At 36.9% G+C, this 27003-nt stretch overlaps 2 protein-coding genes and 1 long non-coding RNA gene across 6 annotated transcripts; 1 reads left to right on the top strand and 2 right to left on the bottom strand.

The window, feature by feature from the left end:
• Positions 1-1055: 1055 nt before the first annotated feature.
• Positions 1056-4634, bottom strand: LOC138404497 (uncharacterized). Its single transcript, XR_011238419.1, has 6 exons — positions 4554-4634; positions 4246-4297; positions 3128-3266; positions 2641-2757; positions 2403-2512; positions 1056-2202 (listed from the first exon to the last, which is right to left on the bottom strand). It is a non-coding gene; the product is annotated as an uncharacterized lncRNA (long non-coding RNA).
• A 3377-nt stretch (positions 4635-8011) lies between these two features.
• Positions 8012-18373, bottom strand: LOC117995556 (DDB1- and CUL4-associated factor 12 homolog). Of its 4 annotated transcripts, none has more exons than XM_069508920.1 (11): positions 18131-18373; positions 17728-17837; positions 16685-16841; positions 15704-15856; positions 14700-14821; positions 13196-13295; positions 12252-12402; positions 10667-10824; positions 9155-9311; positions 8735-8832; positions 8012-8417 (listed from the first exon to the last, which is right to left on the bottom strand). In XM_069508920.1, the coding sequence occupies exons 1-11, from the start codon at positions 18176-18178 to the stop codon at positions 8265-8267; spliced, it is 1407 nt and encodes a 468-aa protein (XP_069365021.1). In that variant the 5' UTR covers positions 18179-18373; the 3' UTR covers positions 8012-8264. The 4 variants fall into 4 exon arrangements, with proteins under 4 accessions (XP_069365021.1, XP_069365022.1, XP_069365023.1 ...); XM_069508921.1 differs by having other exon boundaries at positions 17728-17901; positions 18283-18306; XM_069508922.1 differs by having other exon boundaries at positions 18283-18301.
• Positions 18374-23984: 5611 nt separating this feature from the next.
• LOC117995559 (motile sperm domain-containing protein 2-like) lies at positions 23985-26695 on the top strand. Its single transcript, XM_069508930.1, has 2 exons — positions 23985-24411; positions 25405-26695. The coding sequence occupies exons 1-2, from the start codon at positions 24156-24158 to the stop codon at positions 26457-26459; spliced, it is 1311 nt and encodes a 436-aa protein (XP_069365031.1). The 5' UTR covers positions 23985-24155; the 3' UTR covers positions 26460-26695.
• The last annotated feature ends 308 nt before the right edge of the window (positions 26696-27003 follow it).

Raw genomic sequence — 27003 nt, 5'->3', positions numbered from 1 at the left:
GAAACCTACAGGGTACTTCCCGTTGACCTAGAATCATGAAATTTGGCAGATAGGTAGATCTTATAGCTGACATTCGGAGAAAAATCTGAAAACCGTGAATTTGTTGTTACGTCACACAAAAAAAATTAAATTGTGGTCATGAACTAATACCTAATTAGTATTTTCAATTTTCTAAGTAAGATAACTATGTATATCATGTGAGGTATCATATGAAAGGTCTTCACCTGTGCATTCTAAAACAGATTCTTATTTATTTTCCTACATCATAGTTTTTGAATTATCGTGCAAAATATCGAAAAAATACGACTGTAGTACGGAACCCTCATTGCGCGAGACTGACAGACAGACAACAAAGTGATCCTATAAGGGTTCCGTTTTTCCTTTTGAGGAACGGAACCCTAAAAATATGAACATGCGGCCCCGAGCCGGGCAGAACGGAGTCGAGCAGGTTGTGGTGCCGAGCGGAGGGTAGCGGGACGGTGAAGTGCGGTGAGAAGCTGTCTGCTCAGCTCAGCTCCCACCCGCCCCGCTCCGCTTCAATAGAAACACTTGCCACTTTTCATTGCTCTTCTCCGCTCCACTCCACTACACCTAGTACCCAGGACCCCATAATAAAGTGGGATGTTTCAGGTCGCTTTTACATAAATAGCAAGAATGGCTGACAGTAGACGCAGGAGTCGGCACAGTCAGCAAATCTAAATAATATGATCAATTAGTATAATACAAATTGCATGTAATATGAATCAATATTTCCAATAGCCTTCAAAATTTTCAAGTAAGAAATACTTGAAAATTGAAATATATTTCTAAAACTCGGATATTTTGCCAAACCCCGCCCGCAAGCCCTCCAACTAGGAGAAATCTGGAGAAATCCGGACGGATGGCAGCCTTAATAAAAATATAAGGTAAAAATACCTACTTAGTTGGCAACTGTTTAATTATCTTTCTCAATTTCCTAAGTGGCAAAAATCTTAGGAGCTTTTAAAAAAATGTAAAACATTAAAAAAAATTAAACAGCAACAGTCCATTTCAATTTAGCTAAATAAAACACAATCTTCATATAAAACCCATAACTTTATTTAAAAAAAAACCCACCACCAAAAGAATAACAAAAAACTAAAAACTAAACATGGGAACAGAGCGGCTAACTTAATATAAAAACATCTTACCCAAAACTTTATTTAAAAAAAAACCCCACCACCAAAAAAATAACAAAAAACTAAACATTGGAACTGAGCGGGCAACTAAATATAAAAAACATCTTACCCAAAACTTTATTTTTTAAAAAAACCCACCACCAAAAAAATAACTAAAAACTAAACAACATAAACTCCTTATAAATGTACGGAAGTATTTGTCGTAGTAGTGAAATGACGCGTCAGCGTGATTGTCGAGCTGAGGGTGAGTGAAGATATTATGAAGTGGTCTGTCGATCCGTGGCGTAGGAGTAGTATATTTGTTAATGTAAGGATACAATGCGTAATTTTTTTCGGATTGTAGTTATACATACTGTATCTTAGAATTATTCTTAAGGGAATAATAAAAAGATGTATATATCTATGGCGAAACTGGTAAAAATATTCTTTAAATTATGATTCAAAATAATAAAAAGATATTTTCTTTCCTCAACAAATTCAAAGTCGCTCAGCTCGAGTTATGGACAGGGCTATGTTAGGAGTTTCCCTGAGGGATAAGATCCGAAATGAGGAGATCCGCAGGAGAACCAAGGTCACTGACATAGCCCAAACTATTTGTAAGCTGAAGTGGCAGTGGGCAGGTCATGCCTGTCGTAGAGGCGATGGCCGTTGGAGCCGGAAAGTCCTTGAGTCCTCCAGCACGATGGACCGACGATATAAAGAGGCTGGATGAGGAAGGCTGAGGACCGGGTGTGGTGGCGCTCTTTAGAGAAGGCCTATGTCCAACAGTGGGCGTCCACAGGCTGATGATGACGATGATTTTCTTTCCTAACTGAATGACTTGTTGTGCCATTTTTTAACACCTAAAAACAAGTAGGCAAGCAAGTGTACCGCAATTACCGATTAAATTAATTCTGTAGTCAAAACTTAATGTAATAATTATTAAAGTAGCATTTCTAGTTTAAAAAAATAATGGACCTAATCTAAAATGTATGAAAAAAAAGTGACTAGTGCCGTTTTAAAAACAGGGATTTTAGTAGCGTGCTGGTTGTCTTGTGTTGTTCACCTGAAACAAATAAGAAAAAATAAATAAGAAAAGTGTACCAAATAGTTTTATTATTATCATCTTCATCAGAATATTTTTTGCATCCAGTATTATAATCTGAAGAGCCTTGCGCTTGCTTTGCACCATGTTGCTCCGCACGGGATCTGACCAAGAAGCACTTTGATTGACTACTTATTAGCAAATAATAATAATTTACTTACGTAGTAGAATCCACGGCGTCCATGTGACGATTCGCTGCTATGTAGGCTGCCGAAATGAGTGAGCTCGACATTGCGGCAGTCTACAGATGGATGAAAATCCCGGGTAAATTCTGGAACAAAAAATCTATGTAGGTAGGTAGGTATATCTTTCAATATCATTAAATGTTCAGTCGGAAAGTATTTCCGCATGCTCTGTGGCATCAATCCTCTACATTCTTGCCAAAGAAAGCATACTCACTTAAAATAACATCGCTGGGCAAGAGCGAGGCGCTGCGTGCTCTATAAGTTGCCGCAAGAGAAAATGTGCGAAAGACGTCGCGGCTACCTACAGAGGGACGAGCTCCACGGGAGAATTCTGGAACAAAAATATATGTTTAGTAAATACCTACCTTTTAATGATTATATGTATTTATATTATACATATATTCTCTTGACCTAATCCCAATAACGTACCTACCTACTTCGTGGCAAGGCAACTTTTGCTGGCTACTAGATTAGAAAAACATATTATATGTATTTAACTTATCTAAAAATAAATAATTTAAGCGAAAAATTAAATAATTTTCAAAAACATGATTGCAGTAAAATATATCCAAAACCTACTTCTGGGGTGATACTATTTAATGCAAGAAAACGCATCAAGATCGGTCCAGTAGTTTTCGAAGAAAATAGCATCTGACATTATGAACATGTACCTACTACTCAAACATATTTACAAAACTCACATGGTATATCGACTCGGTTTGCTCGTGGATGGATGTGGAGCAGTTCTTCAGCGGTACAGCAGTGCCGGGGGAGCGATCGCGGCGCCCGCTCCACCCCGCCGCTGCTGCATCGCTGGCTCCCGGCCGCCGACGAGGAGACCTGCACACATCAACAAACCCATCAATTCACACTGATTTATAAAGTCTAAATAAGAAAGAATCACTGAGCGGGATTCGACTGGCGACGTTATCAAACGTGAGATCCACAGGGTCACTAAGCATATACCTACCTATTTACATTATTATTTGTTTTGTGCGCGGCCATATTAATATAATATTTGCCACTGCAAGTAGCGGGAAGATCCTCGGAAAAAATATAGGCCATCCTAGACGAGAATCTTTTTTTGAAATATACTTTCCTACCTACTTCTATTAAATAACCCTACTTTAGATATTAACGTTTGTAAAGTAAAGTCAAATAAGTACTTAATTTGCTTTAGCAATGTGAATAAAACAGGACACTATTTTACAGGAAAACCTAGAAAGGGTAAAAGAAATTACGGATGCACATGCGCCATTTTTCACGACCATTAATGGTAAAAAATGGCCAACTATTTATTTCAATAAGGAAATTTCGAAATTGCCATAAAAATGATCTAAATATTATTAATAAGAATATTTGCTGATTCGCTTTCCTTTCACTGATAACACAGAAAATAACTTAGGAATGCCATTATACCTAAGTGACAAAGAAAATATTATTAAAGTCACCAAAAATTTATAGGTAGGTACTATTGAAAACTGAGTGCTTTTTAATCTGAGATACTGGCTTTATTTTATTCTACTGAGAAAACTTAAAAATCGCCGAAAAACTACTAAAGCACTATAAACTCAAAATAACAAAAATAAACCCGAGCCAAACAGTTGCTTACGTCATTTTATTTCGAACATTGGAAACCACGCTTTTAATTATTCACCTCTGCAAAATGGCGGACCACGAGTTGCAATTCTATGACCACGAGATTCCGACTAGAAATTATGGAAAACACCCAAAAATGAACGATAATACCTATTGTTTTAAAACATAATTAAAATAAAGTCATTAAAACATGTTCCTCAACTTACAAAAATCAACTTACCCCTATCAGCGGCCACGTGGTCTGTAAAGAAAGAGTATTTCTTTTCGGATTTCTGTAAAGCACAAATTAACGTGTTTAAAAAAAAATTAGGCCCGGCGTGTTCAAAATTCACTGGAAAATCGACTAGAAACTAAGTATACAGTTTGGTGGCAAAAAGGGGCTAAAGTACTACGCGTCACGAAAATTTGCACTAAAAAGCTAAAATAGATCACTAAAGACTTAAAAATTGTAAAGTAAAAAAAAATCAAAACTTAAAAAAACAATAGAATGAAAAAATCTGCAATTTAAAAAATCTCTAAGTACATTACATTTCAAGTCAACGATGGCCGGAAAAGAGGCTGAGTGGTACGTGTCGTGCCATTTTATACCGGCAAGCCGCGGTAGGGTACTATAGGGATGTGATTTAATGAATTTGCATATCGACGCTGGAAAGTGACCTTGTCGTATCTCGAAAAATGTTATTTTCGATTTTTCTTCGCCGATTCATAGAATTATTCTACTTATCAAACTACTGGGCCTAGAAACTATCAGGTTTGTTGTTAATTTGGTTTAGTTATACTGTTCTAGAAACAATATCCTGAAAATCCTTTCTGAAAAGATTTCAATGTGATCCTTAAAAACCCTAAATCCACATACAATGCCGAAGAAAAGCAAGTAGGTACTTATTTGATTATTTTATAGCACTTCATTCATGTGGATTTAGGTTTTTTAAAATTCCATAGTCGAGCTCTTTCATTTAACATTTTCCAGGATAAGACGTATCCTATTTTCGTCAAAAGGTAAATAAATACAGACAGACTTTGAGGCAGACTCACATTTTCCATATTTTATTTTTTATAATATTATTATCTAATGCCCACGGCTTCGCCCGCGTAGATCTTAAAAATGCCGTGGGAACTTTGATTTTCCAGGGCAAAGAGTAGCTCCGTAGCCCGTCCCCGAGATGCAAGATATCTCAGTACCACATTTCGTAAAAACATTTAAACGCAAGATTCCTTCAAAATCCCGTGGCATCACCACGATTTTAGAATGCAATTCCTTACAGCATCAGGGCTGAGGAATTTGGTCATTGAGTTCAAAAAGTATTCGTCATCGGCATGTGTTGCAGTGCCACTAAGGCGCGTTGATGGTACTGTAACACGAACCATGCCGCAAGTCTCAACAACAACTACATACAATTACAACTCAGTAGGAAGTACGATGCGCAAATGCATAGAATATAACACGCAAACGACAGACGGATAAAGATTAAAAATTTTAATATAAGAGAGAAATTAATTTTCCTTAAAATTTATTGCGAACCTGTTACCACCTAGTTAAACAAAATTTTGGATAGATATTTTAACATAATTATAGAAATAAATTTACTTTTACAAGCCTATAACAATTAAATATTATAAATTACAAATAGAAAATATCATCTAAACCACCGTAACAAGGCAGGGTGCCCAGAACGCTGGCTTCATTACCTCGTTGAAGACTAATATGCTGACCGAGGTAACTGTCAGCCCTCGCCCCACAAACCCATGGTGTCCACCCCAAAAGAAAAAAAGGAACAAGAAAATAAAAAAACATAGTCGAATTGCGAACCGACTTCAAAAAAGGAGGAGGTCCTTTTTTGAAGTCGGTTAATTTTTTTTACAATAGAATAGCATTACTACTACTGTACTAGTATTAAGGGCTTCCAATATTCTCGAATCAAACTTGAAACCCCTTTCTTGCAAACGTTCGCGTGCGTTTAGTTTTTTTAATCCCGCGGGAAGTCATTTTCCGAGATAAAAAAATATCCATCCCCGGGATGCAAGTTACCTCTGTGGACTAAAAATTTGTTAAACTGATGACAGAGGTTGTGAAAAGCTAGCAGACAGACACAACTTCGCATTTGTAATACATGTATTAAGTAGTATGGAATTATGGATACACCGCCTCACCACGGTGCAACAAATGCCATGATCAAGAATAATTTCCTATCGATAAATTGTAACTGAATGTGAATGTTTCACATCCCTATGCTATGACTTTGTTACGACCTTCACGTTACTAGAATACGATTGAATTGAACACTCACTTTCAAGTTTCATATACTTTTCTAAAACTACCCTCATTTTGACATTTTACCGAAAGGAAACCACCACGCGCAATATGATTGACAAGTTAAGATTGACAATAATATTATCCTAACAGCACAATAAGTTCTTGTTACTGACATTATTCACACTTGTCACAATAATGTTGTGGGTCTGCGGCTTGCAAGAGGCCCAGCGGAATATTGTTAATATTCTAATAATTTATTGTGTTAATATATTTTTATATTTATCACGTCCTAGCGGTAAAATATTTTCCACTAATGCGACAAAATAAATTGTCAAACTAAATTGACTGCTAAAAACATTGCGAAAAGAATGGCAAGCTATTTTTGAACCTGTTGTTTTGGATTTTATTCTTCCCTGGAAGTTAGTAAGTGACTATGCAGTCTAAGATAGGAGTGGGCTAACTTGCAAGTAATCATCATCATCATCATGATCAACCCATTACCGGCCTACTACTGAGCACGGGTCTCCTCAGTCCTCTCAGAGTGAGAAGGCTACCATGGTGAGGTGGTGTCATCGGGAAATAAGTTTAAAATTCCTACAGAAAAAACTGGTTGATAATGATTATCAACCAGTTCTGAGCTATATACCTACTTATTTTAAAGCTTAAGTCCCTAGCTTATTGGCAAGCTAGCTTAAAACTGATTGAATTAGTACCAAACAAACACACAAACAGATAAGCTAGGGAGTTAACAAAAACGTGGTAAAAATATGTAATAGGAAAAACATTGACGCAACGATTAACAAATGATCTAGGAATAGTCAATACCGTAATCACAACGACAATGATTGATGTATGATTCGAAGTATGTTCGAAATCCCCTTTAAAGTTTAATAAATAATTAACGTTTAAGGGTGTCTGGCGGGGGTTCCAACAATACTAAACTCACTGAGCTTTCGCTTTCAGGTCATCACACCCCTACCGCACCGCTCAACTGCTGCAAGAACCTACTCAGTTGCGTTATGCTACATGCATATATAGTACGCGACAAGTTGAGATGGCATAGGGATATGAGGCGGGAATACGCCCCACACACCCGCACCGGGTGACGCGGGGCGTTCCCTCCTCGATTGCCATCTCGACCTGTCGCGGACTATAGTCGGTCGTGTGCGTCATGCGATGCAGTCTTTAGTGATCCACATTTGTCCCACGCGGACGGTTGTCCCTCGTCTGCGCAGGCAGATAACGTGAGCAATCTACAAGGCGGCAGCACCAGAAATGATCTTATCAGTTCCCTGGTGATGACAGCCTGGCGAGTCCTGTTGAACAGTAGCGTCAGTTTCCTCTTCATGTCCTTGGCGTTCTTGGTCGCGTTGTCCATGTTTAAAACTTTATGTAGAATGACCTGATCTTATCCAATACGCGGTCTTAGTTCGGGGCGAACCGCGCGGCGAACCACTGATCATGGACGGTGAGATGATTCTCAGACCTGAGAGCCTAACATGCGCCGCACGAGAAAATTTTGTCTACGCATTTTCTCGTGTTCATTCATAGAGATAAGACGAGCATTATCTCGTGTTTCTTCATACAAATAAGACGAGTAAATGCGTAGACAAAATTTTCTCGTGGTGCACATGTTAGCCTAACTGGGCGCGTTTGGAACCCACGCAGCTTTAGTTTTTAGTTCGCGTAAAAATTATCACCACTATATCATCTAACAAATAAAACAACCAACCATCAAAAAAAATTATTTATTACCTAATTTGGATAACTTATTTGACTATGACTTTAATGAATACCATGAAGTATGAGACTCTATCCGCCGTACTCAGAGTCGCTAATCGTTACTTAAGATTGAGTTAAAACGAGACAGATTTATGTGAGAGATATAGCTCTGTCTCGTGTTAACTAAACTTAAGTAACGATTAAGCAACTCTGAGTACGGCTGTATGAGTGACCTATGTCCAGCAGTAGACTTCCATTTCCTATTATTGCCATATACCCGCGTAGTTGCCAATAAGAGGCGCGGGTAGGGGTCCCCCCGCGGTGAATATTCGAGTACCACTATAATCATAGCAGTGTGTGTATATAGCGGGCAGATACTTCACTTGGTTGAATCCGTCCGCTTCCTCATCTGGAAACTGGATGAAAAAACACGTTAATACCAAAACCACAATAGCAAAAACACGTTAATAGCAATAAGACTAGGGGGTGGGAAAGTCTAGGGTAAACTTGGCGAGGTGGGGCTTCATCTCTGGACATGATACGAAGTGCATCTGCGGTCATCCGAGACAGACCATTTCGCACATGACGGGATGCCATGCGTGCCCGACAACTGCACGAACGAAGAGCTACACGAGGCTACCAACCAAGCTATCGCGGTTGCGGCTTATTGCCCGTATTTGAGGTGACCGTCGACTCGAGAAGAAGAAGAAGAAGAAGAAGCAATAAGACTTACCACGTATCCTCTAGAAGCTTTTAATGTCACCGTTTTGCACGAGTGGATATTGCTTTCTAAATATTTGCCCGCTCGTAGATCGTAGAATGTCAATAAGCCTGAAACAAAATATTATTTACAAGTGTAAATTCAAAATTTAAATCATCCCCAATAGGTCAAAGTTCATGATCATGATCAACCCGTCGCTGGCTCACTGCAGAGCACGGGTCTCCTTTCAGATTGAGAAGGGTTTGGCCATAGTCTAACCACGCTGGCCATGTGCGGATTGGTAGACTTCACAAAAAAGTGGCTGTGACAGACAGACAGACATGACGAATCCATAAGGGTTCCGTTTTTTGCCATTCGGCTACGGAACCCTAAAAAGGGTAAAATACCCTCTTGTGAGCCAGCTGTGGGTTGTGATGATGATGATTCTCTTACCGAGTCCCGTGCCAATAGTGAGCATGTTGCCTCTGAAGCTGGCGGAGCGGATGCCGCATCCGTTGTACCGCGATGTAATCTTCTTTACCGACTGCAGAGTTCTGCAGTCCAGCAGGAGGGTATACGACTTACAGCCGATGGCATATATACCGCTTTCCTGACAAATAAGAGATTCCAAACAAATGAAAAAATAAAAATTCATCGGTGCATCCACAGCGCAGCTAACATTTGTGGTTGCTGTTGCATTGCGTTTCCAAATTTTACTCAGCAACATCAGGCAACAAAATATTATTTATTACTAGCTTATGCTCGCGACTTCGTCCGCGTGGACCATACAAACTTCAAACCCCTATTTTACCCCTTTAGGGGTTGAATTTTGAAAAATCCTTTCTTAGCTGATGCCTACGTCATAATAGCTATCTGCATGCCAAATTTCAGCGCGATCCGTCCAGTAGTTTGAGCTGTGCGTTGATAGATCAGTCAGTCAGTCAGTCACCTTTTCCTTTTATATATTATGTTGCCACTAAAGTTACAGATTGTTACCTAATGTTACCGTGTTGCCCAATGTTGCTCCACAAAAGATAACTGCGGTGTGGATGCACCGTATATCTGTTATACACTCAAATACAATGGCCACTGATAGGTATATTTGAAGTTCTGACACTAAACTAAATTAATACCTATAAAGTGCTAGCGAATACCCGGCGTGTGCTACCACGCTAAAAAATAAAATTAAATAAAAACACTCTAAAATCATCTTCTCATTATTGCCTTTTTAATTAAACCGGTTTGGGCACATGAGTTGGATGATTTCAAAATCTGCAACGGACACTAGGATCGAATAGACATTAAGATAGAACTAGAAGTTCTATAAGTATCTACTAATTTAATTTAATGACTATAAACATGACAATTTAATTATGTACTAGCTGATGCCCGCGACTTCGCCCGCGTGGACTTAGGTTTTATAAAAATCCTGTGGAAACTCTTTGATTTTTCGTGATAAAAAGTAGCCTATGTCACTCTCCAGGTCTTTATCTGTACCCATGCAAAAAATGACGTCAATCCATTGCACCGTGATTGAAGGACAAACAAACACACTTTCGCATTTATAAGAAGGGTACCTACTGATGTATGTAAATGAACTAGCTTATGTTCGCGACTTAGTCCGCGTGGACTACACAAATTTCAATCCCCTATTTGACCCCCTTATGGGTTAAATTTTCAGAAATTCTTTCTTAGCGGATGCCTAAGTCATAATAGCTATCTGCATGCCAAATTTCAGCCCGAAACATCCAGTAGTTTGAGCTGTGCGTTGATAGATCAGTCAGTCAGTTAGTCACCTTTTCCTTTTATATATTTAGATGTAGTGTAAGTGGATATATTGTGTGTCGTGTGTTTGGATGTTGTGTGTAAGTGGGTGTTCTTTTAAATGGATGTGTTGTGTGTATTGGGTGTTGGGTGTTGTGAAAGTGGGTGTGTTGGTTCAAGTGTGTGTGTGCGTGCATATACCTGTGTGGCGAGGCAGACGAGGTCCTGGCAAGATGGCAGCTTACGAGACAGCGTTTGGCGAAACGTCGCCGCATTCCAAACATGTATGTAACCGTTCAAAGTTAATGCTGCAATTTCGCCCCATTTCTCGTTGAACGTGATCGCACGGACTTTTTGACCTGCAAGAATTTTAGACCTTTTAAGAAATAGTAAGACTCGGACTCACAGACGAAGGGTTCCGTAACATCGTACAACAAATAACACTTTTTTAATACAGTTGCTCAAAAAGTGGCGTATTGCAGGAACGTATAGCGTTCGGGATGTGGGCTATTTATTACATACTCGTGCTTTTTTTTTACCTTTCCCGAACTCGGGCGTTCTCTTTCCCAACTGTCAAAATATTGTCTATTAAAAAGAAAAACCAACCATGAAGTTTTTACTAAAAAAAAATCATAGAAGTTTTTATGATTCATGCAAATACGTATATTTCTAAAAAGAAGCTACTAATTTGTTTCAATATCAGATTTAATAATGATTTGATTGAATGAGTTTGGTTAGGTTTCATTTCATTTCATCTCATAAAATTTCATTTTCATTTCATATCAATAAAAAACTTCTACTTAAGATTTGGCTGTATGGGCATAGTTCCCTTTGCTTACCAGAATGGATGAAGAAAAAAAACTCTGCTTATATTCTACGGTTGGCGCCATTTTTCAGAAATTTTCTTTGCGAGTTTAGTTGTTTAAAAACTATCAATTTCAATGTATATGTGAATTATAACTTTTATAAGAAATAAATGTTAAGTTAGTTGAGTTTATTGTGTTTTTGTTATTTTATTAAATTGCTTCATTTTTTCGCAACTGTATTAAAAATAGTCGTTCAGTACACGTGCGGAACCGTCATTGCAACTTGTTCCGACTGTCAACCCTCGCCTTCGGCTGCGCCTCGGCTCGGGTAGACATTTGTCGGAACTCTTTGCAATGACAGCCTTTCCACACTTGTAATGAAATATACTATTTTGAACTTTCATTGCTGCCATTACATGGCAGTTGGCACCCTTCGGGTACGGAATGATGAACATTATTTAACTAGCACATATATGGGTTTTGGAAGAGAGAGAGAGAAAGAGAGAGAGGCCTATACTCCGTGGATAGTGTAAGTAATAATTTTCTTGCCAGCTTTACAATCTCTCAAAGCAATTCTCTCTGTGGATAGACTATAGTAATTATTTTCTTACCAGCTCTACAGTCCAGATAGATATTAATTATTTCTTTATTAGTTTTAGAGTCTCTCAAAGCAATTTTTTCCATTGATGTATAGTAATTGTTTTACTATAGGCAGTTCTCTCCGTGGATAGAGTATAGTAATTAGTTTCTTACCAGCTTTACAGTCTCTCAAGGCAATTCTCTCCGTGGATAGACTATAGTAATTGTATCTTTACCAGTTTTAGTCTCTCAAGGCAATTTTTTCAGTGGATAGACTATAGTAATTATTTTCTTACCAGCTTTACAGTCATCTCGAAGCAATTTTCTCCATGGATAGAGTATAGGCAATTTTACTATAGGCAATTCTCTCCGTGGATAGAGTATAGTAATTAGTTTCTTACCAGCTTTACAATCTCTCAGGGCCACTGGGGAGACATATCCGTGATGCGGCTCGGGCTGCGCGGCGGGCGGCGGCGCGCGCCATAGCGCTAGTTTCGAATCTCGAGATCCCGTTACTAGGAATTCGTCATCTAACCAGCACATATCTAAAATCTGTGGAAAAAATAACATATTTAAAAGGACTTTTTGTATGGTGCCTGACATAACAAGTCCGCCAGTTTGAAAAAAACCCTTGTTTCAGGGGCCAGTGATAAAGCATGTGTCAATCAACGGAGTAAGTGATTAAAAACAAAAGCATTCAGTGATGAAATGTCGGTAAGTCGTCACCGACGCCGTAATATACTTTCCGATTTTATCTCTCTTATTTTTATCATATTTAAAAAAAACAACAAACAATAGAATAACAGAAACAACAAAAAAAGTAACAGAAACAACAAAAAATAGAATAACAGGAACAACAAAAAATAAAAAATAAAATCCCACCAAAAACACCCCATACAAAGGCTGCCAAGACTCACAATGCCTTCACCGCTGAAAAGTTATGAAATCTCTAGTAGAGCCAAGCTCCTAGCCTTGACTTGTGCCGCCTACAGGGCCCGTCCCAAGTCCAAAGTACACAGCTCCTAAGCGCTCGTGACTGCATCATATTTTTGTATTTTTTAATTTTGTGTTTGATGTAGATGATTAGCTGTTGGTGACCCTAATAAATGAAAAGAAAAAAAAATCTCACTTATAATACTAAATAACAAATAACTCCACTTATAAGCCCTGACTCCACAATTCCTACATCTTGGCAAAAAATCATTTATTATTATTATTCTGCAAGATTTTTTGACTAGATAAGAACCTCAGGGTGTACGAAGTGTTTCTCTAGGTGGATGTTACGTTTATGCATTAGAGCCAACTATATTATTATGATTATGAAATATTCAAAAATCACACATACCCAGTCCCTGTGCGCCTCTCCCACACACACAGGGTCGAGTGTGGGCAGGCTGTATATAGCTAGTTCGCAGGGATTTCGACCGCCCGTTGCTAGTAAGGTTCTGAAATAAATATTATTGCATAAATTGTACTATCCATATCCATAATCTTTAAATATGTAAAAAGAAAAGGTGACTGACTGACTGACTGATCTATCAACGCACAGCTTAAAGTACTGGACGGATCGGGCTGAAATTTGGCATGCAGATAGCCACTATGACGTAGGCATCCGCTAAGAAAGGATTTTTGAAAATTCAACTTCTAAGGGGGTCAAATAGGGGTTTGAAGTTTGTGTAGTTCACGCGGACGAAGTCGTGAGCATAAGCTAGTAATATTATAAATGCGAAAGTGTATCTGTCAGTCTGGTAGCTTTTTACGGCCCATCCGTTCAACCGATTTTAACGAAATTTGGTACAGAGATAGCTTTGGGTCCTGGGGAAGGACATTTATCCCTGAAAAACAAAGAGTTCCCATAGGATTCTTAAAAACACACTCATTTAAACGATTTTAAACATCTAGTGGGAGCTTTTTATTTTTCGGGCTAAAAAGTAGTTTATGTTTCTGGGATGCAAGCTATTTCTTCCAAATTTCAGCAGCACGGTTTTGCCAATAGGGTGGTAACAAGCCTCCCACCAAACCAGAGACAATAAAAAAAAAAAACCCACATTTTTCCTGCCTTCCCGAACCCAGGACCTCCCACTTACAAGACCACAGCACTCACCACTGCACCAGGGTTGTCGGTAATGCATACGTTTTGAGATATCAATCGCCATTTTAGCTCTATGTGTCAACCATAGAGATAGTAATATAATATACTAGCGACCCGCCCCGGCTTCGCATGGGTGCAATGTTGATACTAATGTGGTGTCAGTGAGGAGTGATTCTTCCGACATTTTGCTTAAATATCGTCATATTTCAACAAATTAACACAAACTAATATTAAACTATACCTATACACCTTCCTCTTGAATCACTCTATCTATTGGTGAAAACCGCATTAAAATCCGTTGCGTGGTTTAAAAGATCTACGCGTTCATACATACAGACAGCGGGAAGCTACTTTATTTTATACTATGTAGAGATGGAGATGCCGGAAAAGACTATTTATTTTGTGTAGGCCAGGTGCCATCCGCCATTTTGTAAGATGGGTCTTGATAGAAAACAAGCACGTACCATACTTCACAGGGGTAGTCTGTAATGCGCAGCCATTATATGAGATTATTTTATGTAGGTATGTACCCTGTTTTCGTAGGTATGGCGCCTCCATGTGTTTATAATCTCAATGGTGTCAACTCATGTCAAAAGTATGGTTCACCTTTAAATTAAGGACTAAAATCGTACTTTTGACATGATGGTTAACACACAGAGCTAAAATGACGAGTGAGGTCTTAAAATGTATGCACTATACCTACTTTGAATAAATTGAGTTTGAATAAAGATTGAGCGAAGTGAGCGTCAATTTTTACCTTGAGGGATTGATTTGCAGGGCGTGGATGCCAGTCTGATGCTCGGCGCCAGACCAGGGCGCGCGCGGCCTGAGCGTGGGGATGGCGTCCAGCGAGCGCGAGCGGACGTCGTATACCATTAGCTACAAAACAATTACATGTCACAGTTAAAAGCCATCTCAATAGAGTATTTTATACCTTTTTAGGATTAGAAATCTTCGAGATTTCAGAACCAATAGAAAAACTTTCTGACACGGTCCCATAACAAAGCTACAAAACAATTACATGTCACAGTTAAAAGCCATCTCAATAGAGTATTTTATACCTTTTTAGGATTAGAAATCTTCGAGATTTTAGAACCAATAGAGAAACTTTCTGACACGGTCCCATAACAAAGCTACAAAACAATTACATGTCACAGTTAAAAGCCATCTCAATAGAGTATTTTATACCTTTTTAGGATTAGAAATCTTCGAGATTTCTGAACCAATAGAGAAACTTTCTGACACTGTCCCATAACAAATTTGGATTCACTCTCCTCAGTGCTGCTGCTGCAAGGGACCTGACCACCAAAACTGATGGGTTTTAACTATTTCTTTTTCCTAACGGACGAAGTCGCGGGTATCATCTAGTTCATTCACATACCTAAAGTACGCGACCGGTTGAGATGGCATCACCCGCGCTCGCCCGCTACTTGCTACTTGCTAGTGCGGAAGCTGTGCGGGTGTGCGGGGCGTTCCCTCCCCGAATGCCATCTCGATCGGTCGCGGAACATAACTGTAACAGCTTTGCCTATCTGGAGTTTTATATAATAACTAGCTTATGCTCGTTCGTCCGCGTGGACTACACAAATTTCGAACCCCTATTTCGCCCCATTAGGGGTTGCATTTCAAAAATCCTTTCTTAGCGGATGCCTACGTCATAATAGCTATCTGCATGACAAATTTCAGCCTAATCCGTCCAGTAGTTTGGACTGTGCGTTAATAGATCAGTCAGTCAGTCACCTTTTATATAGTTAGATTTACCTTATTGCACTTAGTGCCGAACACCACCTGTCTGTCTGAGAGCCACTGCGAGCAAAACACTTTATTCATGTTCCCCAGATTGATGGGCGACTCGCGGAACATGTCGTTCGTGAGCATATGGCGGCTCGCATATAACGGATCCACGGAGCGCGGCTGGAAAGAACATGAGTAATTCTAAAAGCAATTCTCGACTTTTTCGGGATAATAAATAGCCTATGTCCATCTCTGGGATGAAAAAGAGAAAGTCAAAATTGGTTTAACGGATGGGCCGTGAAAGGCAAGGTTCGCATATTTTAATAGTAAAACAGATAATTTTAGCGTTTAAACTATCGTGAGGGATTTCCATTATATAATACATTTCTAGGGCTATACTCACGTATCCAGTCGACGTTAGCCCGACTAGTTTCAAACCCATCCGGAGTATAGCCGTAGAAATGTATTATCTATAATATATAAAAATGAATCACTAAATGTGTTGCTGATCGCAAATCTCGAGAACAGCTGAACCGATTTCGCTAATTCTTTTCTTATAATATTATAAAAAAAGAATTAACGAAATCGGTCTTTGAAATACGAGGATGGTTCTTACGGATAGAAACATTTAAAAATTTGAATCGACTGTTAGAACCTTGTAATCCGACAAATTACAGATCCAATGATAAGATTCTATATGTTATATATACATAATATTATGTACTCTGAAGTATAAATCATACTTCATTATGTATTCAAACTTCAAATTCAAACTATGCAATGAGAATCAAAATAACAACCTATGCATCGAGCACAATAGTGGTGGTGCATACAAGTTATAACTTATTCAATCATACATTAGCAAAGATTGTTAAACAAATATTCAATAATAAATAATAGACCATTCCGGATTACAGGGGGTGCCGGATTAGACAGGGGCCGGATTACCGGGGGTCCACTGTATTAGAATTTCATTAACAATATTTTATAAAAATAGGAGTTTCCTACTTCTGGGGCCAGTATTTCCCTGGACCGGATATAGTCCACAAAGTTGTATGAAGTGGACAATATCTTGTGCTGCTGTGTGGGCGTCTCCTCTTCACTGTCGCTGTCCGAGTAACACACAAAGTCTTCTGGCTTGTCTGGTTTACGCTGCTGTTCTAGTCTGGAAACATATATAGTTGTTATTGTTTTCAAAGAGCTTTTGAGCCTTGAGCAAGATTTTGGCCTACCTACTAATCTTACTTTTTACTTTTTTAGGGTTCCGTACCTCAAAAAGAAAAAAGGAACCCTTATTGGATCACTTTGTTGTCTGTCTGTCTGCCTGTCCGTCTGTCTGTCGTGTCTTTCAAGAAAACCTGTAGGTCACAATATCGAAAAATACGTCTGTAGTACAGAACCGTCGGTGCGCGAGTCTGACTTGCACTTGGCCGGTTTTTAAGGGTTCCGCACCTCAAAAGGAAAAAAGGGACCCTTATAGGATCACTCTGTTGTCTGTCTGTCTGTCGTGTCAATAAACCTACAAGTTCCCTTCCCGTTGACCTAGAATCAACTGTCTAAGTTGACCTAGAATCATGAAATTTGGCAGGTAGATAGGTTATTACAGAAATAAGGGGAAAAATCTGAAAACCGTGAATTTGTGGTTACATCACAAAAAAAATATTAAAATATGTTCATGAACACTAATTACTTAGTATTTTTAACTTTTAAAGTAAGAGAACTATACCTAGTGGGGTGTCTTATGAAAGGGCTTTACCTGTACATTCTAAAACAGATATTTATTTATTTATAAACCCTTGGTGTGCGAGTCTCACTGGCACTTGGCCAGTTTTTTTTCAAAATACCGACCATGCATAAAACCTGTATTAATCAATGGCTGGCATCAATACATTATATAATATATAATGTATATAATAATGATAAAATATCGTCATTTATTTTGTTTTTATTTTCTATTCTGATTTCAGTGCCTTCTAGCGACTTCTATCGACTAAAAATTGATATTCCAAGCAATACTAGGTACGTATGCAAAGGAAAACAATTGTTCTTACCTTAATGCTCTCCTTTTTGCTCGTCTTTCGGTTATCCTATTGGGGAGGTAACAAGAGGGATACCTCCCCTCGATGGCACGTCTCGTGGTTTGCGCCATTATTAATAAAAACTATTTAACAAAAACTAAGCCTATATATTTAACTAGCTTATTTCCGCGACCTTGTCCGCATGGACTACACAAATTTTTTTAGCCTCCTAGGGGTTGTATTTTCAAAAATCCTTTCTTAGCGGATGCCTACGTCATAACAGCTATCTGCATGCCGTCCAGTAGTTTGAGCTGTGCGTTGATAGATCAGACAGTCAGTCATTTAGTCAGTCAGTCAGTCAGTCGGTCGGTCGGTCAGTCAGTCAACTTTTCCTTTTTTATATTTAGAGTAAATACAAGAACGATAAACTGGTCACTTTCGTTTTGTTCTGTTGTAATTTGAGCCATAATAAGACATGTTTCATTATTGCATGCTGGTTTCCACCATGGGAACACTTCACTCACTTCCCTAAGATTGGGCACTTTGTTAAACGAAACACTTTATTGTATAAAATATCTCAGTACCTACTATAAGAATAAATATAAAAATTAATCATAAGATTTCCTTGAAAAGGAATATCTGCAATAAAAATCACGGACCAATAACATATGATCACGGACCAATAACATATAGGATAAAAATAATAATCAATATCAATGATCAAAAGAGTAGGTTTTTTTTTTAATTTATTTTACGGCCCTGGATAACAGTCAACAGTAACAAAATTGCTTATAACTAAATATTATTCTAAAAATACAAAATTACTTATAACTAATTAGTCTAACGTTTTTACACTTTATTTATAGTATTACTTATATAATTAAAAATAGACTTAAAATATAACGTTTTACACAACAAGTCCTTTACATGGCGGGGAAAATCAATTTTTTGTTTTTGTTCCATATTTATAGTGTTTAGATCACTGGCTAATATAAGTCTTCGTATGCCAAAAGCTGGACATTTGAGTATCATATGATTAACGTCAGCCTCCTCATAATCACAATAGTTGCATTTTTTACTGTTTAGTATTTTTATTTTATTCAGGTGTGTTGGCACCAGACAGTGACCAAATCTCAGTCTATTCATAAATGATGTAAATTTTCTAGATTCACACTTCGTTTTGAAATACCATGGTTGTATTGGTATTTCCTTTTGAATTTCCGCATACCATTTTCCTTTATTTTTATTAGTCACATCCCACACTTCACTCCACAATTTCTTTCGTCTTATTTTAATTGTATTGCATAAATCCGTAAATGGCACTTTGATGCTACTTGAACAATCTTCATAAAAATTACTTTTTCTTGTAGCAGAATCAACCACTTCATTTCCTGTTATGTCTCTGTGGGAGGGTACCCAAACAAATTCTATATTAATTCCCCTTTGTTTTAAATTAAGTAGTACATTTTTAATTTGGAAAATAATATAAACTAATTTATAATTACTAAAATTAAAATTATTTATAGCTAAAAGAACACTTTTCGAGTCTGTTATTAAAACATAGTTATTAATTTTAAACATTAATTCTTCTTTGATATATTCCAATGCCTTGAACAGGGCAACGCATTCAGCAGTAAACACACTGCAGTCAGAGTTTAATTTATATGATCTACATTTTTTTAACTGTGAATCATAGAAAGCAGAACTTACAAAGTTCTCATTTTTAGAACCATCCGAATATATCCTATAATGATTTTTACAATTTTCTTCAATGAACAATAGGAAGTCTAAATTGGATTTAATATCAGTGATGTGTATTCTATTTCCGAGGTTTATTACATCATAGTGGCAATCATTATTATTATTATTATTATTATTATTTATTTATTATTTAATTAGAACGGCCATAAAGCATAATCATACATAGGCCAAACGTCATTCACATTTATCCTACTAGCAATACTATGCATATAAGTCATAATCATTGACATAGTAGGTCCTTTACCGGAAAGAAGTGCTTCCGCCGTAGGCTGTAGAGTTTCAATTGATGCTTCAGTAACTTTTAATAAATCCTGTGGAAGTAATAATTTGTTTACCAAGTTAGAGTTAGCGAATAGTTGCTTCAAACAAAACTTTTCAGCCAAATAAACACGTCTCGCAAAGGAGGGATACATGTTTCTACTTCCATTGAATTAATAGGTGTAGACCGCATTGCTCCACTTATTATTCTCAAACCTATATTTTGAATGACATCCAATTTTTTCAACAACGATGGATTAGTTTGCATATACGCAAGACAACTATAATCAAAATGACTTCTAACCATACTATTGTACAACAAAGTCAAAACTTTGGGATCTGAACCCCAAAATGTACCAGCTAAACATCTAATAAGATTAATGCTTTTTAATGCATTTTTACAAAGTTAGTTAATGTGAGCATCGAATTTTAGTTTTGTATCAAAAATTACTCCTAAGAACTTCTTATTTCTTACAATTGGAACATCTAAGTTATTATATTTAATGTTTACATCTACTGGTCCACCAAATACCATGCATGAACTTTTAGAGGTATTAATACTTAATTTTAAAGTGTTTTGGTAATAATTTTGCACCTGAGTCAATGCTGAATTAACATTATTTACAGCTATTTCTACATTTTTATTTACACTATATAATAACAAGTCATCTGCAAATTTTAACATCCTTTGTTGTTACATATTTCTCAATTTGAGAGGTATATAAATTGTATAAAATTGGAGATAATGATGCACCTTGCATAAGGCCTTTACTTGTTGAGTTAGGTCCATGAAGTATATTATTATACTTAACATAAAACTTTCTGTTATTTAAAAAATTTGATAGCCATTTTAACATTTTTCCAGGAATGCCAATTTCATGAAGAGAAGTAATAATCTGGTTTAAATCAACATTATCATAAGCACCTTCTATATCCAAAAATACACATACTGCAGCATCTTTTGATAACTTACAGCTTCTTAAATCCGATACAAATGATGTCAAACTCTCATTAGCACTTCTTCCTTTTCGGAAAACCGTATTGGAATGTTGGTAATAATTTATTTTTTTCTGTAAAATAATCTAATCTCAGTTTCAGCATTTGTTCAAATAATTTTCCTATGCATGATGTTATTTTACAGATACTGGTCTGCATGAATTACAATCAGATGAAGATTTATCAGGTTTTAAAATCGGTACTATACATTGGATCTTCCAACTCTGTGGAACACATTGATTATCCCATAGCCTATTAAATATATCAAGTAAAGCTAATTGACCTAATTTATGCAATTTTTTAATCATTATATATGGAATGTTATCTAAGCCGGGTGTAGAGTTTTTTCTTGATTTAAGTGCTATATTAAATTCTGCAAAAGTGAAAGGCTTTAAAAGTAACATATGCTTGTCAGAATCATTATTAAATTCGAAAACAGAGGTATTTAACGGTGTGTTATTGTTATCATGTTTAAATTTTGAAATAAAATCGGGAATCCATACATCATTTTTATGCTGTGGTGGGTTTTTAATACGTTTAAACATTTTCATATAATTCCATACTCGAGTAATAGGAGTATATCTATTGAATGTTGAACATAACTTGTACCAACTATTTTTCTTAGCATCCTTAATTATTAATTTTTTTTGTGCATCCAATTGTTTATAATTAATGTAATTATCGATCAACCCATTTCTTTTATATAACTGTAAAGCTTCTCTCGAATTTTTAACAGCAACTTCACAGTTTTCATCCCACCAAGGAGCAGGAGTTTTAAAAAGTCTAGGACCTTCAATTTTTACATAAGGAACGAATTCTTTTCTAAGAGTATTTAAAACTTCACAGAACTTATCATACGACTGTGAAGGATCTTTTTCATCAAAAGTTATACCTTTAAAGTACTCCTCTGATTTTGCATAATATTTGGTCCAATCTGCTTTATGAAATAGAAATTTCTCTACTTTGTCATTGACAGAATATTTAGATGGAACTAGGCTTAATTTTGTAAATGTTGGATAGTGGTAACTACCCAAAGGATCGTCACCTACTGACCATTCACATAGAGGTGCTAGTACGGGACTCACCCCTGTCACATCAATAGCAGAGCTATTTGCATTAGGTCTTTGTACTGTAGTACATACACCTGTGTTTAACAGGCATAGGTCATGTTCATCAAAAATTTCAAACAATGTTTTGCCTCTTGAATTTGTACAATTGCACCCAAAAGCAATATGATGCGCGTTAAAATCTCCTGAGACTATACAAGGTTTTGGTAAGCTAGCAATAATATTTTTAAGTTTATTAATTCTACAATAATTGTTATTTTTATTTTTAGGTGGGCAATAAACACATAGAATCGACACGGAACCAATATTAGTTTCTAGAGAAATTGCTATGGACTGGACATCTTGATAAAATTGTGTTGGCAATATTTACTATTTTAATGTATTTTTTAATAAAATGCCTACTCCACCATGTTCATTATTTGCATTTTTTCCTACAAAATTATATCCTGAAAATCTAATAGGATTACTTGTATTTTTTTGCCAGGTCTCATTTAATAGCAAAATATCAATATTATGTTGTTCCAAAAATGTTTTAACCAAGGGTTTCTTATTGTTAATACTTTGGATATTATGCTGCACAATAGTTAGGTGAGAATCCATTATATTTTACTTAAATGTTCAAAAAATGTTTCTTTGATTTGATTATATTAGAGTTCCCTATTGTAACCAAAGTGTTTACTATGGCTCCTAAAAGCTTAGAGTTATTTACAATATCATTGTGTGAAATTTCTGTCTTTGTCTGTGTAGTTTGCTTAGGCTGTGAGTATGTAGTTTGGTTTTTTTGATATGTCTGAGGGCTCTGAGGCTTTGGGAGTGGAGGGAAACTCGCACTACTTATTTGAACTACTTTTGAGTAGGTTTCTTTTTTGTTCCTCTCCATTCTCGCTGCCTTTACAGGACACGTTTTTGATATTGCAAGATGCGCACCCCCACAATTGCTGCACTTCAGTGTATCCGTCGTACAGTCCTTGTAATGGTGTTCACCAGCGCACCGTGAGCATATTTGCTGATTTTTACAAATTTTCCCATAATGGTTAAATTTCATACATTTAAAACATTGCATCAAAGGAGGAACATAAGTGAAAACTTTGTATCTCCAGTTGTCCAAATAAATATACTGCGGTAGACTAGTACCGCTGAAAATTACACTGACAGTGGACAGAGGAATTAGCTCCTCTCCCACTTTTTTCAAAAATCTTTTTACACCTATTACTTCACTTTCCGAGGAGAGTTTATTGAATAGTTTCTGATTGCTAGATTCTTTTGGAATAAACCTAACCACCCCCACCCTTTCCACAGAGGACGCCGGGATGAACGCTCGAAGTTTATGAACTGAAAGGCACTCGTGCTTCAAAAAGTCATTAGCCGCTGTCGCTTGTTTGAAGACAAGCATAATTTTAGTAGCGTTTATGCGCCTACTTTCACTTACACCTTTTACTTGTTTAAAATATTTGGATACCACCAGGGGATTTTTGTTTCCTAGTTTGATATCTTCTGTGCTTTCTACGTATACAGGGAATTCTGAATTGGTACTAGTATCGCCGTACGCCCGGCGATACCCTGGTTTTATAAATGGTTTGTATTTTGCACCATCACTTTCAGAGGGTTTCTCCTTTTGCATTTTCTTCCTCTTTTTGCCCGCTGCTGGCTCTAAATCACCGCCGTCACTATCTGACGGCATTGTACCACAGTTTAACGAAAACTATTTACAAAATGTACTAATTACACTCAAAAACTATATTTTTTTAACAATTTTCAATTAAAAAGCGCGCTTCGTGTTTCCCGCCAAAAACGCAAGTCAAAGAGTAGGTATGTCACAGACACCGCAGACCAATAACATATAGGATAACAGACACCGGTCACAGATCAGTCAGATCACAAAGTCAGAACTCAGATCCAAATTACTCGGTCCACAAAGGGGACACATGACGGCAACGTTTGGCAACGTTAGTTTCGATTTTCGCCACGCGCCAAGATAGCCTTGTCGGACTGTACGTCTACGTCACGTACCGGATGTACGATAGACTAGGGATGTAATTATCCATGATTTTATGATTTGAACAAAGAATTTGTACTACTGTACTATTAATGGTTTGAATCCGTGTCCCACTTCCCCTTACTACTGAAACAAACATCGTCTATGGAGTTGGTGGTCTGTATCCTATATGTTATTGGTCTGTGATCCGTGTTTGAATCACAGACCAATATATTTGACATATATTTGAATTTGGATTTTTGAAGTGGTTTTTACTTTCGTTAACTAAAAGTTTAGAAATTGGATATAAATTAAATTAGAAATTAATTAAACACGCTTGAATCAAACGCACATCAAAGGCACAACTTTTTCTACCTGTAAGAATACTAAACTAGTGTTTAAAAATGGCGAAAATCGCCAAAATACGTATGCTTTTTGAAGCGAAAATTAAGGACGACATACCCGACTCACATGGAGATTTTGATATCCGAGATCTAGAGAGAGTAAACAATGATAAATACTTACACAGAGTGTTAGAACACTGTCAGAGTAATGTCCAACTTGCAGTTGAAATGCTTTACGAAATTATGGCATGGAGAAAAAATGTAGAAGCAAATGAAATCACGCATGAAACAGTTAACATAGACTACTTGAAAGAAGGTTCATATTTTTTCATATTTATTTCATCATCATTTCAGCAAAACTATATATTATATTGTCTATATCATGTATATCATGATCAACCTATCGCTGGCCCACTACTTAGCACGGGTCTCCTCAGAATGGGATGGGGAATAATCCAAAATGTTGGCCAAGTTTTTCTTTTTTATTGTTCAGAGTTATGCAGAGCAATTAAAAGTCACTTGCTTTAACAGTGAAGGAAAACATCGTGAGGAAACCTGCATGCTTGAGAGTTCTCTATAATGTTCTCAAAGGTGTTTTAATTGCTTAAACACGCATAACTCTGAAGAAAAAAAAAACTTACATTTTTAAAAGACAGTGACAGTCTAGTGGTTAAGACTTGCCTTCCACTTGGGGGTTCGATTCTGGGCATGCACCTTTTCAGAGTTATGTGCGTTTTAAGCACATAAACGATCAAATCAGAAATGAGGAGATCTATAGGAGAACTAAAGTAACGAATGTATCTCAGCAGGTTGTGGAGCCGAAGTGGCAATGGGCAATACACATAGTTCGGAAAACCGATAGACATTGGGGTCCCAAGGTGCTGGAATGGCCACCTTGCACCGGAAGACGCAGCGTTGGAAGATTCCCCCACTAGGTGAACAGGCGACATCAGACGAGTTGCAGGGAGCCGCTGGATTCAGGCAGCGCAAAATCGTGGTGTGTAGAAGTCTCTGCAAGAGACCTATGTCCAGTTGTGGATGTCTATCAGTTGATGATGATGATGATGATAAAGTAATTAAATATCACTAGATTTAAAACGTTGGAGAAAAATATTGCGAGGAAAGTAAACCTGCATATTTGAGAGTTCTCCATAATGTTCTCAAAGGTGTGAAGTCTGCCAAACTGCACTTGGGCAGCGTGGTAGGCTGTTCTCACTCTCATAAGAGACCTGTGCTCAGTAGTGAGCTGGTAATGAGTTAATGATAACAAAAAAATTCAGTTACTTAATATTGTTTCCTTTGTTTTCAGGTGTCTTCTTTCCTCACGGGCGTGACAAAGACAATTGCCTATTGTTTATTATGAAAGCAAAACTATATATTAATGGTCAAAAAAATGTTGAACAGGTCAAAAAAGTAATAATTTATTGGCTAGAAAGAATCGAAAGAGAGGAAGATGGGAAAAAAATAACTCTTTTCTTCGATATGGAGGACTGTGATCTGAACAACATTAATATAGAAATAATAATGTATATGGCTACATTGCTAAATAGTTACTATCCAAGTATGATAAACTACGTCATAGTTTTTCAGCTACCGTGCATGCTAATTGCAGATTTTAAAATTGTTAAGGACATATTACCAGAAAGATTCCGAATGGTCAGTAAATACAATTTGAAAGACCTAGTAGTGCCTGAACAGGCTTTAGTTAGCTGGGGCGGGAAAGATAACTACATATTCAAGTTTACTCCCGAAAATGTAGATGAACAATTGAACCATGTGAGCTTCTCAGAAGAATGCCAGACAGAAGAAATGTTACTTTTGAATCCGGCCGAATTGTTAAACTTTAGAAATGATATTGAAATCATTGTAGCACAGCTAACGATAAGTAACATGGACGAAAGCTGTGTTGCGTTCAAAATTAGAGCAACTGCACCGGAAAAATATATCATACATCCTAGCTTGGGTACATTGACGAGTAAAGCATCACAAACTATAAACTTCTTTGTTAACTCAGGGTTTCTTATGTCATCTGTAGAGAAGGATGAATTTCTAGTCGCTTCCATAAAAGTTCCCAATTCTAATATATCACAGAAAGATTTGAGTGATCTATGGAAAAGCAGTGCCACGCAAGCTAATGAGTATAGACTAATATGTACATCAATAGATCCGGGAAGAAATGTAATGAAATCAGATACAGAAATCTGTGATGCTAATTCTATAGAGTACAAAGTCCTTAATCTACAGCACAGGCAAGAAAACTTGAGGAAAAATATGGATATAATAAATATGTATCAACTTTGTACACTAATTTTGAATATAGCATGTCTAGTTATTGGATACTATGCACATAAAAATTCGAAGTGAAAAAGAGTATTTGTATGTACAAATACCTTTTTTCACTTAGTATTTTTTAGTTATAAATTTTTATAAATATTCTTCTATATATTTAAAAAATGATAATTTATATATATTTATTTTTTATTTTTATAATTATATTAATTATAAAAATTGTTGATTTGTTCCAAAGTTTTTCTAGTACCTACTCAATATTTTATTTTGTTGTAATTTACTGTTAAAACTAGAATAAATAAATCATGTCAAAAAAATGATTATTAGTAACTACCTAAAAGTATCTCGCCGGATCCAACTCGATTGGGCAGCATTCAGGAAGCTTCGAGATGTCTTCTTGTCCAAAATTCCTCAGTGCTTGAAGACCAAAGTCTTCGAACAGTGCGTGTTGCCAGTGATGACATATGGATCCGAGACATGGTCGCTAACTATGGGCTTCATAGACACTTAAATTAACTAGGACGAAATTGGGGGCATAAGCTAGCTTTATATAATATCTTAAGGCGCCTTCAGATTTACCGCAAAGTGCCGCTCGGGTGCACAAAGCAGCGCGGCTGCA

The sequence above is a fragment of the Maniola hyperantus genome, chromosome Z (assembly GCF_902806685.2).
Source record: "Maniola hyperantus chromosome Z, iAphHyp1.2, whole genome shotgun sequence".
In the NCBI taxonomy this organism is placed as follows: Eukaryota; Metazoa; Arthropoda; class Insecta; order Lepidoptera; family Nymphalidae; genus Maniola; species Maniola hyperantus.
This window is presented reverse-complemented; position numbering and strand designations above follow the sequence as displayed.

Bases quoted from the DNA above. Each gene is read 5' to 3' on its own strand.
- LOC117995556 (XM_069508920.1), bottom strand. From the start codon at position 18,178: ATGAAACATGTCTTATTATGGCTCAAATTACAACAGAACAAAACGAAA. The intron at 14,822-15,703 runs GTAAATCTAACT...ATTGTTTTGTAG, and splicing joins TCGGCACTAAGTGCAATAAG to CTAATGGTATACGACGTCCG. The intron at 12,403-13,195 runs GTATGTGTGATT...TTTTTTCCACAG, and splicing joins GAGAGGCGCACAGGGACTGG to ATTTTAGATATGTGCTGGTT.
- LOC117995559 (XM_069508930.1), top strand. From the start codon at position 24,156: ATGGCGAAAATCGCCAAAATACGTATGCTTTTTGAAGCGAAAATTAAG. The intron at 24,412-25,404 runs GTTCATATTTTT...CTTTGTTTTCAG, and splicing joins CATAGACTACTTGAAAGAAG to GTGTCTTCTTTCCTCACGGG.